The sequence below is a fragment of the Pyxicephalus adspersus genome, chromosome Z, assembly GCF_032062135.1.
Source record: "Pyxicephalus adspersus chromosome Z, UCB_Pads_2.0, whole genome shotgun sequence".
Classification (NCBI taxonomy): domain Eukaryota; kingdom Metazoa; phylum Chordata; class Amphibia; order Anura; family Pyxicephalidae; genus Pyxicephalus; species Pyxicephalus adspersus.
Genome location: NC_092871.1, coordinates 28,387,169 through 28,400,735, shown reverse-complemented (window position 1 = coordinate 28,400,735; position 13,567 = coordinate 28,387,169). Strand labels below are relative to the sequence as shown.

General features: G+C 37.0%; 1 protein-coding gene across 1 annotated transcript in view; it reads left to right on the top strand.

The window, feature by feature from the left end:
• MCF2 (MCF.2 cell line derived transforming sequence) overlaps positions 1-13,567 on the top strand; it is a 77,037-nt gene that overhangs the window by 33,500 nt on the left and 29,970 nt on the right. Inside the window, 6 exon segments of the mRNA XM_072431515.1 lie at positions 919-1,043; positions 2,287-2,401; positions 3,641-3,940; positions 6,571-6,756; positions 9,890-10,061; positions 11,511-11,599. Of these exon segments, the coding sequence (XP_072287616.1) occupies positions 919-1,043; positions 2,287-2,401; positions 3,641-3,940; positions 6,571-6,756; positions 9,890-10,061; positions 11,511-11,599 (987 nt within the window).

Genomic DNA, 13,567 nt, shown 5'->3' with positions numbered 1-13,567 from the left:
TTATAGTGAAGTATAACTGTATATGGCATGTCCCTTCTATCATTGCTATACGACTAAATGCTAATGTAGCGTTTTCAAAATGTGCACATGCTTAATTGTTTAATTACAGTCCTCTCAAACCAAAGAGACAGCCATATGTTAGTCCCAAATGGAAACTTGATGTTTTGCAACTTAGAAAGGGGTGTGTGACCGCCATTGAAATGGGCTAAAGCACAGTTTCACTTTAAGGTGTCAAAGTTACGTCTTTGTTCACCCAAAGAGTTTAACCAGGCTGAAGAACAGTATCAGAGCACATGCACATCTCTCCCCCTTGCTCTACCTCTGTATGGATACCTGAGCACCCTATTGAATGGTTTGAACATTGCACTGTAGAATGCTTGGAGTCATGCCTGAGGTCCAACTTGGAGCAAAGCTTCCATTTGCATACAGAATATGCATTGTATTTAGAGGTTCCTGGGGTGTTCAGAGAAAGAATGTTTGATAAGTCACTTACTTTGTGGTGTTTTTAAATAATTCCCCCATGATAGTTTGTTCTTGCTGTTTTCCGAGGTTAATATTTGAGCACAACCAGAAAGCACCAAATAAAATTAGCATTGCAGTATGTATCATTTCTGTTGCTAGAATTAGAAATGGGTGTAACATATTTTTATTACCCATGGACCATACCTGGTTCTGTTTAAAAAACAGCAGCATTAAAATTTCAGGACAAATATATAGTCTTATTTAATAATAGTGTAGCGTTAATCACTACAGCCAATCAGGTTGCAGATTTTAGCAACTTATAATTAAATGTTTGTTTTTTTTTCTGTGAAGTTAATTTTACTGTTGCTAATAGTGTTTTGTTACTGAAGATGACCATCACAGCATTTTTACAAAGTGTACTTTCCCTTGCTGTTGATTTGGCTTCTGTTCATATAGAAAGACATCACATCTGTAATGAGAGAAGGGAGTTTATTACTAAACACTTTTGAAGGACAAAGCACAAGTTTGGTCAGCGGACAGCAAGTTTGTGTAAAACCAGGAGACTGGGATACCGTGAACAGGTATGGTGCCATATGTCTTTCCTCACAAGTTATTGATTTTACCATGTCGTATTGGGAAAGGTGTAGTATGTGTGTTGGCTTTACATTTGAATATAATTGGTTTTTAGTTTTCTACATCTCATCTAAGATGTAGAATGTGTAATATTTAAAAAAAAAATACATTTATAATAATTGATAATGTTTGAATTGTATACCCGATATAGATTGTTTTTTGCATTTAAAGGCTCTGTCCACACAGAATCAATGTTTTATTTGTTAGGAGATGTTTAAGAAGTAAACCACCTGGTAGTAAATTGCATTAGTGAGATGCCATTGATTGACTGTACACCTAGAACTCTTCTTGTTGGAGTTTTACATTTCCTTATTATTATTATTGAAAATAAAACAGGGTATGCATTGGAGAAAAATAAGAACTTTAAAAAGTAAAAGGCTAGCCAAATAGCTAGGGATAGAAGAAACAGGACTGATTGTTGGAGGATTTAAAACCTAAAATAAGTCATGTGGGTATTTCAGCCCACAATCCCTATTTATTCTAATATAGTGCTTTAAGGCACTCGAGTTCCTAAAACATAATGAATTTGGTAAGCCGTAGCTGTTATAACCTTTTAAAATGGCATTATTTGTGGGTAATTTGTTTTATAAAATGTCACTTGCTGATCCTTTTGTAATGACCTGAGTAGATTTAATAGTATATTGATCTCAGCTGGTTAAAGCACATATTTGCTAGACAAGGTACATAATTATATATTCATGATTGATGCTACAGTAGATTTTCTTTCCTGATCACTCTTCAAAATAGTTTGGACCTTGAAACAGAAGTGGGTCAGAAGTCATAGGTCTACTGTGCCCTTCTACAAACATTGCAAGTGTACGCAAGACAACTGAAGGTTGTATGATGGCAGGAGACATCCTTGGTCACTGCATAGCATAGACCCTAGGGTTCCTTTAGGGATTGCTAAGTGTACCCAAACCATGGCTGACCTCCCATTTAATGGGCCAACAGCAATTGGTAGAGCCAGCTGCATGAATTTAATAATGCTTTTAGTTGTATTTAAAGTTGCTATTCTACCTAGCACTATAAGGAATGGGGGGGGGGGGTTTACTTTTCTCACTGACCACCAATACATTGGTTTTATTATAGGTTCCCTCAAAACCTAAAATAATTATGGTAAAAAGGTTGGGAAAGATTATGTATTTCTAACACAACTGCTTACTATTTGATATGATTCCCGGTGTTCTTCAGGCTTTTAGCACAGTTACATGAGATGGAGTGTGCATTTGATGGATTTTGGGAAAAACACCAGCTGAAAATGGAGCAATATTTAGAACTTCTTAAGTTTGAACAGCACTTTGAAGAGGTACATTGATGCTTCACAATATAAAAGAATGTGACTGTATCTGTGGATTGATGTGTATCTTCACTATATACAGGTAGTCACCGAGTTAAGGACATCCGTCATAGGACGACTCCTAGATACAAACTGGGCTTCCCTGCTCCTTTGTGTGCAGGACTGAGGCTTGATAAGGGGAGGGGGCAGTTTGCATGACTTGCGGAAGTCTTTTGCTATTCTGCAAGCTCTTGTAACTCTTTAATGACCAAGGCAAACTCTGCAGTTGTTTCTCTTTGCATATCAAAGCACAGCTGGCTCCAGAAGTTAATTATTGTTTAGGCTCCATAAAGTTTTTTTTTTGCTTTGTTTGTGATTAACTCACAGTGAGGATTTTATACATTAACTGACACCACACTGGCTAATAATATGTTGATACAAACATATGTCCTAATTGCATTTATTAAAATAATGTACTTTTTCTGACTTTCATACAAATTCAACCTAAGAACAAACCTACAGTTCCTATCCTATGTAACCTGGGGACTACCTGTACCTAATTTGCGTTATAGACCTAATGCGTTTTTTCAATTGTAATAAATGTAATTTGCAAACAAATGTATGAAAAAAAGCCTACATGCTAGGCACACCCTTGTACAGAATATTCTGAATTAATTTACTGAATAAAAGTCTGTACTGTGTCATTCTTTGTGATATGCAAAATGTACTCAAATTTGCATTTGTAATTCCCCATTTGCAAAAGAATATTACAATATCATAAAGGAGTCTGTTTTGAAAGCCAATGACAGTTCCTGTTTTTTTTTTATTTACCCCCGCATTTGCTTTCCAAAACATAATCACTTAATGTTCTGCAAGGCAGACCTGGGCTGTGTAATACTGACTGGCTGTATGTGTTTCTAGTATAGTAAAACGTTAATTAGCTGTCATTTGCAGTGCACGGGTTTCCTGTTCCACGTTCAACAGTATGCAAATGCCAATAAATGTGTGATGGGTCAGACTACACCCAGGATGTTATACATAGGCCAGCCTGTTGTAGACAATAATGGTTATGATTTATATATATATATATATATATATATAAATATATATATATATATATAAATATAAATAATATACATTATAATAATTATAAATTATTACTACTGCTATGATATGTTTTGCTTCTATAGCTACATTTATGGACATCATTGGTTACGGACAAAATAATGTTTTGTAGTTCATTTTCGATTAATGAGCAGCTAAATAAAGGAATCAATATGCTTGTGCCCCAATACAATGTACTGTTTTGTGTGTGTTTTGTATTATCTATACAAAAGTGGGAAGAATGCCTTCAAACAATATGTGTTCATCCCACAGGAGTTAACAGCGAGGTCCCAGGTAATGATCCTACATGGCCATCAGTTAGCAGCAAACCATCACTATGCACTCAATTTAATCTGCCAGCAATGCAATGAGTTGAGACATGCATCAGACATTTTATTGGAGGAAATAAAAAGAAAACATGCTCGTCTCAGTTCAACACAAGAACTCCATGTCCAGCTACAGCAGGTATGAAAGTGCAGGATGTGTGCCCCTGCAGTAACCATCAGTGATGCTGTTTTATCTGATAATAATGTTTTTTTTATTATTTGTATACTGGCAGATTCTGTACAGGTGGGTCCCTGTAGGGAGTTGGGTTACTGTAGCTTGAGGGAGTGGTAGGGGCCCCCAGAAAAGGAAGGCAAGCCCTGGGTTTGGGCACCTCAACATGTTTGCAAAGTTATGTGAAGATGTGCAAGTGGCAGACCCAGTGGTGGCAACTCTAGATGTTACTGCTACCCCTAACAGCCAGGAGAGGAGCTCATCTAGTAGGGGCGGAGAGGGAAATGCAGGAAGAAAAAGACAATTGGTTGTCATAGGGGATTCTTTGATCAGGAGGACAGATAGAATAGTATGTCGCCCGGATCCCTTCATCCAAATGGTTTGCTGTCTCCCTGGTGCCAGGGTCAAAGCACCAGGACCTGATGGATTACATCCACGTGTCCTCAAAGAGCTGAGCTCAGTTATTTCAAAGCCAATATTTCTAATTTTTAGAGACTCTTCAGTCACTGGCATGGTACCAATGGTTTGGTGTAAGGCCAATGAGGTTCCTATCTTCAAAAAGGGAGCAAAGTCATTTCCAGGTAACTACAGACCCGTTAGTTTAACGCCCATAGTTGGAAAGGTCCTAGAGAGTTTGATAAAGAACCACATAGAGGAGTTTCTGCTAGAAAAAAATATTATTTTTTGGCTTCAAGCATGACCAAAGCATGGCTTCAAGAAAGACCAAAGTTGTCAAACAAATTTACTCTCTTTTTATGAAGGAGTAAGTAAACAGGTAGACAGTGGAATAGAAGTTAATAGTGTACTTGGACTTTACTAAAGCATTTGACACTGTTCCCCACAGAGAGTTAATATGCAAGTTAGGGTCAATAGGTTTAGAAAAGTCAATCTGTAAGTGGATAGAGAACTGGTTTAAAGACTGCATCCAGAGACTTGTAATTATTGTTTTATACTCTGAATGGTCTAAGGTTATTAGTGGTGTTCCCCATGGTTCAGTTATGGGACCTTTACTGTTTACCATCTTTATAAATGATATAAAGTTTGGGATTAAAAGCACCCTTTCTGTGTTTGCAGATGACACCAAACTATGTAATGGAATTAAGTCCATACAGGATGTCTATAAGTTACAAGCAGACCTGGATGTACTTTTTGATTGGGTGGCCAAGTGGCAAAGGACATTCATTATAGATAAATGTAAAATTTTGCACTTGGGAGCTAACAACATGCATGCTTCATACTGTCTAGGGGGAATACATTTGGGGGAGTCAGAAATGAAAAAGGATCTGGGGGTCCTGGTGGATCATAGACTTTATAACAGCATGCAATGCCAAGCTGCAATATCGGAAGCTAGTAAAGTACTTTCTTGTATTAAAAGAGGAATAGACTGCAGAGATGGAGACATAATCCTGTCCCTGTACAAAGCATTGGTCAGACAACATCTGGAATATGCAGTCCAGTTTTGTGCACCAGTTCACAAAAAAGACATTGTGTAATTGGAGAGAGTGAAGAGAAGGGCAACTAAACTAAGAAAAGGAATAGAGGAGCTCAGCTATGAGGAGACAAAACATATAAACGGTCCATATAGAAAACTCTCAGTTTGAGATCATTACAAAGAACAAGAGGGCACTCTTTGCATCTGGAGGAAAAGAAGTGTAAGCTCCGGATAAGGAAGGGATTCTTCACTGTAAGGTCTGTGAAAATGTGGAATTGGCTCCCTCAGGAAGTAGTTTCAGCAACTGCTATAGATTGCTTTAAGAAAAAGCTGTATGCTTTTCTAGAAGCACAGAATATAACTGGGTATTAAGGATTTAAAGATAGCAGAGACTGTTGATCCAGGGAACATGTGATTGCCTCATGGAATCAGGAAGGATTTTTTTTTCCCTGTTGAAGCAAATTGTACAAATTGTTTTTTTTTTTTGCCTTACTCTGGACCAGCAATGTCTTATAGGGTTTTATCTGGGACATGTTTATTTCCCTAGTGGTTGAACTTGATGGACTTGTGTCATTATTCAACCTAACCTACTATGTAACATTTTTAAAGCTAAAGCTTTATGGCTGAAATCCATAAATCCAAAAGTATCCAATATCAACTCAACTCATTTCAATTGATTTACATTTTTAGGACTTTTGGGGTAAAATGAAGAAGAATTAGAATGTCTGTTAGCCCTATATTAGTGTTTGTTCCCCTGGAAGTTTCCTTCTATTTTCTGCTCTAGAGACGCTGTTACAGTAGGAGAATCTTGGAGGCACAAACACTAATGAAAACCTATTAAAAGTCCCAAGCCCTCTTCACTCTTTTTAAATAAAATAACATTTTATTGCTGTGTCCTGTTAGAGAGGTTTGGTGATTTTAGTATTGGCCACCACAAAAGTTATGACTGGTGTTGAGTTTTTGATGTTCTTATTTTGAATTGATTTTCAATGTAAATATTTTCTAACACAAATAAAACCTGGCACTCTGTATACTATGTTCAAATCTTATATACATGGACATTTAAGTAAATAAATGAATATAAACAACAAGACCGACTATTATTATTATTACTTGTAATGTAAGACATACTTCTCAATAAATGACTGATGTATTGTGTTTCCAGGCTCTAGAATGCTGTGACAATGGGGCGTACTTTCTAGCTAACCAGCAAATGGACAAGTGCCAGTCTAGAGAGGGGGCGCAGAAAGCTTTACAAGATGTAGAGAAGTTTCTAGAAAGCTGTGTGCTCTTTTTTGACCCCCAAAGCCTGAAGCATAAATATGACATCATTTTAACGGATGAGCTGAAGGTATCTTTTATTGTTACTTTTTTATACTACATCTGTTTATTTGTGTAAAATGGGTTAATTTTAACAAAACATTACAATGAAGTTAGTATATAGTGAGGCACTATTATATTTATTATATATTATATATAAAGTAGGGGTTGAAGATGTTGTTGTTGAAGCCATTCAGGTGACACATTGGGTCTGATTTAATAAAGCACTGCAGAACTTGAGACAATAGACTTTTATGGGTGGACCTGGGTGATCTAGTAAACCTTGAAAACATTTTCCGATCTTCTCCAGTTTTTTCATCCACAAGGGGTAAAGAAATCTAAAAACTTCTAAGTTCGAGTCCCAGCTAGGACACTAACTGAAAGGAGATTGCATTGATTTTCTGGGGCACTTTGGCTTTCCCTACACCTCCAAAACATGCAGTTAGGTTATTTAGCTCCCCCCTGAAATCGTCCTATCCAGCTCAGGCTGAGTGCAATATGGACACCTGAAAACAAAGAGTAAAACTAATAAAAAATAAAATTAAAAAAATCTATAAACTAATTCCAGTTGAGAAATGTGATCGGATGCAAGAATTTGGGTGCAGAATTATATCTGCCAGAATCCAGAGGTATTACATTCCGTTGGTGATTTAGTCAGTTTTAGGTGGGCTGACCACTTAAATATAAATTTCTTTATACACATACAGGATTTGGTATTTGAATCATTCAGCAAAAATGTGCTTTCCAAATAAAAAGTTAAACTTGCTAGAACTCATTTAAGTCTACTCAGAATGATTCAGTTCAGGCAAGAAAGAGTTGGACTGAGTCCCTTACTGGTTTCTGAAATTGTAAGAGAACCCTTTCACCAATCCTGATTTCCTAAAAAATCCCTCTCCACTTACTGAACTCTGTATTCCATAATAAATATTTAAAATACAGAAGCTAAGGCCATGGAAATATGTCTGGCTAAGGACACAATCAGGAACGATGCCTTTTCCTCAAAACAATGGAATGTGTTTATCCAACCACAATCCAAAGAAGATGAATTTGCTTTAATGTTGGATTGTTTAGCAGTGTCTGGCTCAGATTTTTGTGTTTATGATGTCATTATATAAATGACATCAGAATCAGAACCCCGATCAGAAAATGCGTATAGGTGAACCATTCAAGATCTTTCAGCATAACGACATTGATCCTTTACAGAATATAAAAGTACCTCTCCCTATGCAGGTGAACCCAGAACCTTTTTGTGCAGCTGATTGTACATTAGTCTTTAGTTGCACTATATCTATCAGGATTTAATAACTTTCCTGGGCATTAAATAACACTATACAGGGCATTACTATGCTGCTGTTACTCCATACATACCATATTCATCAGTGTGAAAACATTGTAAGCATTATAAAATATTATTTTACTTTCAGACTGGATATTTCACAGATTTCAACAAATGAATATCTAAAGGATTTGTAAAGGGCATGGCCCACATATACCTACAAGCCTCCTTCCCCCGTTTAGATCATGGCACAACAGACATTAGAGAAACAGCTGTGACGTCTTAAATAGTTTTTGCAGGTGGAGGGATCAGAAGGATTCTTGTGTCGTTCATATTCATATTTATTAAGTTGGTTGAATTGCTTTTCTGGGTAATAAGTCTATAAACGGGACAGGGAGAGAGTATAGGCATAGTTCTTTAGTCCAGCAGAAAGAACCTAGGACTGACAACACTTTTTGGGATGTCTGTGTAGTAATGGCAATGGCTCACAGCCTAAAGTTAGAAGTATTCTGAATTTTATGATCACCAGGTATTAGTACTTGAATTAGAATTTTAAAAAAGTCAAAACTTGTAATGTGTATGTATTTATGGAGATGTGATGAATATTTTTTATTTTCTTTCACTCAGACATACATTTTAAATAAACTTTCCATGCGTCTTAGAATAGCCTACTATGCATGCTGGTGGCTAAAATTGAATTACTGGGCAGGAGCAATTTTGCATTCCATGGAAGCAGTACAGCACAATGGTGCCAATAGTAGCAGTTGAAAAATGAATACATACAGAATTACAAGCTGTTTAATAGTTGAAAAGACTTTTTTTGGCAGCACTCTACAAGACAGGCAGAAAACTGCAGCTGTACATTTTTTAATGAAAACTCTTGAGATCCTGACCTACTTTTCAGAATCACAAATTTAAAAATATTTACAACTTCTGGCAAACTGTATTTAATTACTGGTTATATTCCGAAGTTTCTTTACATCATGTACTCATCCATAAAGAGGGATGTTATTTTGGAAGGCATTTATCCACAGTGTGGAATTTTAGTAGATTAATAAACATTTTTGTCAAGCTAATAATACGATGACTTCAACTTTAAAAATAATATACTAGTACACTGTTTTGGAGAGTTACTGGTGGAGATTTACGTGCATTTTCCATGGTGCAGATAGTACAGCTAAATTAATTAAGCAGACTAAAGCAGCTATATCTTCAAAGAAGCAAACATTTATAAATCAGAGCTTCTGATGTGCATGCTTAATAAGTGACTGAGCATGTACAGATTCCTTTTGAATAATGCAGAATTATAGGTAAAAAATTGTGATCATGAAGGTCCTTTATTGCAGAAAGGACAGGCCATGTCCCTTCTGCAATAAAATAACCTTACCTGTCCCTGTTCTGTTGTGGGTGCTTCCATCTTCTCCTCTCGGATGCCAGTCCTAAGAAGACAGCGAACAAGCAGGTGAGGATGTTTTCTTGCAGAAGGGACATCACCTGTCCTTTTCTGCCTTAGAGACCTGTCTGCTCACCAATTTTGATAGCAAAATTATAGTTCAGTTTTAACTTTGTCAGGCAACTGTCATTTACCACTTAATAAACCAATTTCTTTCCAATTTCTCATATCACTGTTTAAACCATAATTTATTTACCTTAAAAATGCATGAAATGTACAAAACATTTTGTGAAACAATAGGACAGTGCATTTTGGCGCGTATCGCAGATTGTCCTTCCATATATGTTAATACACATTAGTGCATACAAATCCATGGTTAGTTGATTGAACAATATAGAAAAATCACCAATAAATCTTATTTAATGAATGGCACTTTTATTTATATCTTCATATTGTAGTTAGTTACTGAAAATGTATTTAATTTTGATTTAACAGGCTCAGATTCAAGCTGTTCATGTGAAGATGGAAAACATGCGAGATTTGTTTGAGAACCGACAGGCCAGCCTAAAGAAGTTAGCTGACAAGCAAGTACGTCCAGTGCAGTTAGTGGCTCCTCGACCAGAGAATCCCCCCAGAGCAAAGTCTCCCCTTTTCTCCCCGAAGCATGGTAACTGGTTTATGTAATATGTCTGTGTACAAAATATCAGGGATTTACTTGTTAAATGTTTTCAGTACCAATTGTGGTTTGATTTTTTACAACATAGGCCCCTTAGTCCAAAATTATCTACTGTAATCTCAGACCCTTTAGTAAGCTGAACCTTTATTCAACTCCTATTTACATGGATAATTGTCATAGTTTTCAGACACCTGGCTGCTTGCTTTGCTTCTTATCTATCAGCAATCACTTACCCAACTGTAGCTGACCCTGGAACAATTGCTTACCCCTGAATAAATAAAAGAGCACTCTAATTGATTCAGGGGTAGGGGCTCAATGGTAGGATTAGCTAGGGTTGGGTACACACTTGCTGATGAGACTCATTTGGGATAAGGCTGGCAGCCACCCATCCTATATCCGTGACTGGAGCTATCCCTGCTTGTAAGGCTTAGAGGGGTACTCCATATGGTGTGTATATATATATATATATATATATATATATATATGCGCAAAATCTAGTTACCTGTAGCTGCCTATATAATTGGTTTGACCTTCCCAAAGAAAAAGAAAGAAAACGTACCCCATCGGTAATTACAAACCTTAGATCAACTAAGGGAAACTGATTAGTACATTGTAACCAAAGTATTCAGCAGCTACCGTAGCACACAAAAAGTGATAAAATGTAGGTTGATTAAGCATTCCTCTCCTAATTGCAGGTCTCCTTTAAAGAGATTTGGTCTTTGGTAGCTGAACCAAAATAAACTATAAAGACCTCCACTGAACCAAAATTAAAGGGAAAATTTCTCATTTTAGGTAGGTGTAGCCATGCTCCATGGATAACTGTATATCCTTAACAGCTGCTGTATAGCAATAATGCATATGAAAGGCATCTAAAGCAGGGGTCCCCAACTCCCGGTCTAGTGGGCGGCGGCTGTCTGACAGCTGGGCCGCAATAGGACAGAAACCAGTGGCCCCCAACCTGCGGTCCCTGCTTGGTGGGGCGCATCGGTCAGAGCTGCCGACCATGCCCCCCATATGTATCGCAGGCTCAGAGTGGTGGGCCTGTGATGCGAGAGTGGACGGGTTCTGGCATCATGACGTCACTCGGGAAAGTTTCCTCCTCTTTGAGTGACACACGGCTCCCCGCGCATGTGCGGTCCGTAAGTTTAGTGGTCCATAGGACCGAAAGGTTGGGGACCACTGATCTAAAGTATGTTTTTAAAACGGTAATATCCTTTGTAAAAAGTACAATTATTAAATGAGGTAACATAAGAGGATGTAACACAGTTCAAGGTCCATAAACAACAAAATAAATGTTATTCCTTCTTTTAGAACAATGGGAAATTATTCTGCTGCTGCCATAGTATTTGTTCAGAATGCTCTGCACTATTTATGGCTGTGTTACTCTGGCTTCAATACAAAAGTTATATTGTCATGTTGTTTTTTGACCCTGAAATAAAGGTGTGGATTTCAATTCAAGTCTCAAGTTCTCATTTGACATAACGTTGCCAGGCAAACGGACCACGCGGAAAATGCAAACTTCTCGCAAGGTAACAGTTGTCATGAAAGCATGCTTGTCCTTCATCTGCACCCCAGAAAATGGAAATTTATTGACTTATCATGACAGACATGCCTGCCATTTAAATATTATACTAGACCACTTTTTTCTGTGGTAAGAGCATTTGTGTCTGCATCAATAATGATTCTGGATTTTTGTGCAACACTTAAACCTGAACTAAACTTTCAAATTTTTGTTTTATTTCACTCACCTGCCTTTGTTCCATCACGGGCACCACCATTTTTACCTGATCTTCTTCCTGGAGTTTATTCATCAGTGTGCTCAGTACCTGTCTCTTCTGCATTAAAATCCTGCCTATTCATAATTTTTAGCTGTGAAACTAAAGCATCTTAATTGCATAGCATCCTATTTCCAACAACAGACTTTTCCTGGTTTCTGCCAGACTTCACTTTAAACAGCCTAACTACTGTACAGCTATCTTTATTATTATAAAGCCATTTGGAAGTCATAGGTATTAGCCAATTACTAGTTTGCTATTTAAACTGGATCAGAACCCATGCTACCATTTCCCTAATTTGGCTAAACTAGACTTTCTTAACTTTTTTTTTTTTTACCAGAGGAACCATTGAAATAAAACAAATGGATTGAGGGATGGTTGGAAGAATGGCCCATCATGTGAATCATCAGCAATAAATAATACCCTTTGCAGTGTTATTCTAAATGCCACTTTTCCAGGCATTTAAGTAGATCACTGTGGTTATCCTACTGGCTCTGCCATTTTGTGATAAACCCAGAACTGGGCAGACACCATCAGATGGGACGTCAGTGAGCCAAAGCTCAATGAACACAAAACAAGCACTTGAGGGTTCCATTGAACGTTCCTAGGGTTCCATAGAACCCTGGATGAGAATGGCTGGGGTAAACTGTTGAAAGAAAGTAGCTATATTGCTAGAATCTGGGGTGCACCATTGGTTGAGTGCTGCTTCCAGCAATCCATTATAAGTGTACAGAAGGTCGTGTCACTGAATAGAGCTACCAGTCACTCCAGTATAGCTTAGAAATGGGAAAACAAGTGATATTAACAGTCCATCTATATGTAACTGTCATTTAAAGGGTTCTGGTGGGTATGACATTTTTTACACTTGATAAGTAACAAAGGCCATGGCCTGACCTATATACCAGCCTATTTCAACTAAACCCTACTAAATAAGTCATCATGTTGTATATTAGTTTGTATATATAATCCAGCTAATCAATCAAAATCAAATTAAACAAAAGCAGCTTTAGAGATGGCATTTGGATTTAATTGTATAATCCTTCTAGTAATTTCCACATTTCTGCCTTGTGCCTCTTCAAGTAACCATATCTATAAATACCAACATACTTATCTTCAAAGCGTACTTGTTTGTTTTTAATTAAGACTGTCCATCAAATAATTTTAGGAGTTTGTGCATTGGGAATAACTGATCATTCCTCTATTTCTTAGCCATATAATCTTTTACCTAAATAGCTAATAGAACATCTAGAAGGAAAGATTATTGGTTTTCTGAATTTATTAAAAGACATTCAGCTACCTTGGGAGATCGTAAACCCTGAACTGAAAATGTATTTGTCATCCATCTTATCCCCTAGTATATTTATCATGTGTAGACAATGTGGTACTTTTTGTTTTATGAAAGAAAGAGATACATAATCTAATGCTTTCATGGAGCATTCCCCTATCCTATTGGTTGGCTTTGTGTCAATCATTACATTACCTAAATTGTTATGTTTCCAGCCTTCTTGTTGTTTGTTCAATGAGTTGCTTTTACCTTTTTTATGCTACTGATTGATGGTTGTGAAGTACTATGTACATTATATACCAGTAATACCGACATGTCCAAGTAATCACAGTTTAACTCAGCAGCCTGTAGTTCACACTCATTATTTGTCAATGGGTCTGAAAATGATGGCAAATCTACAATGGAATTCTTCCATTTGGAATGTTTTTTGCAGTGAC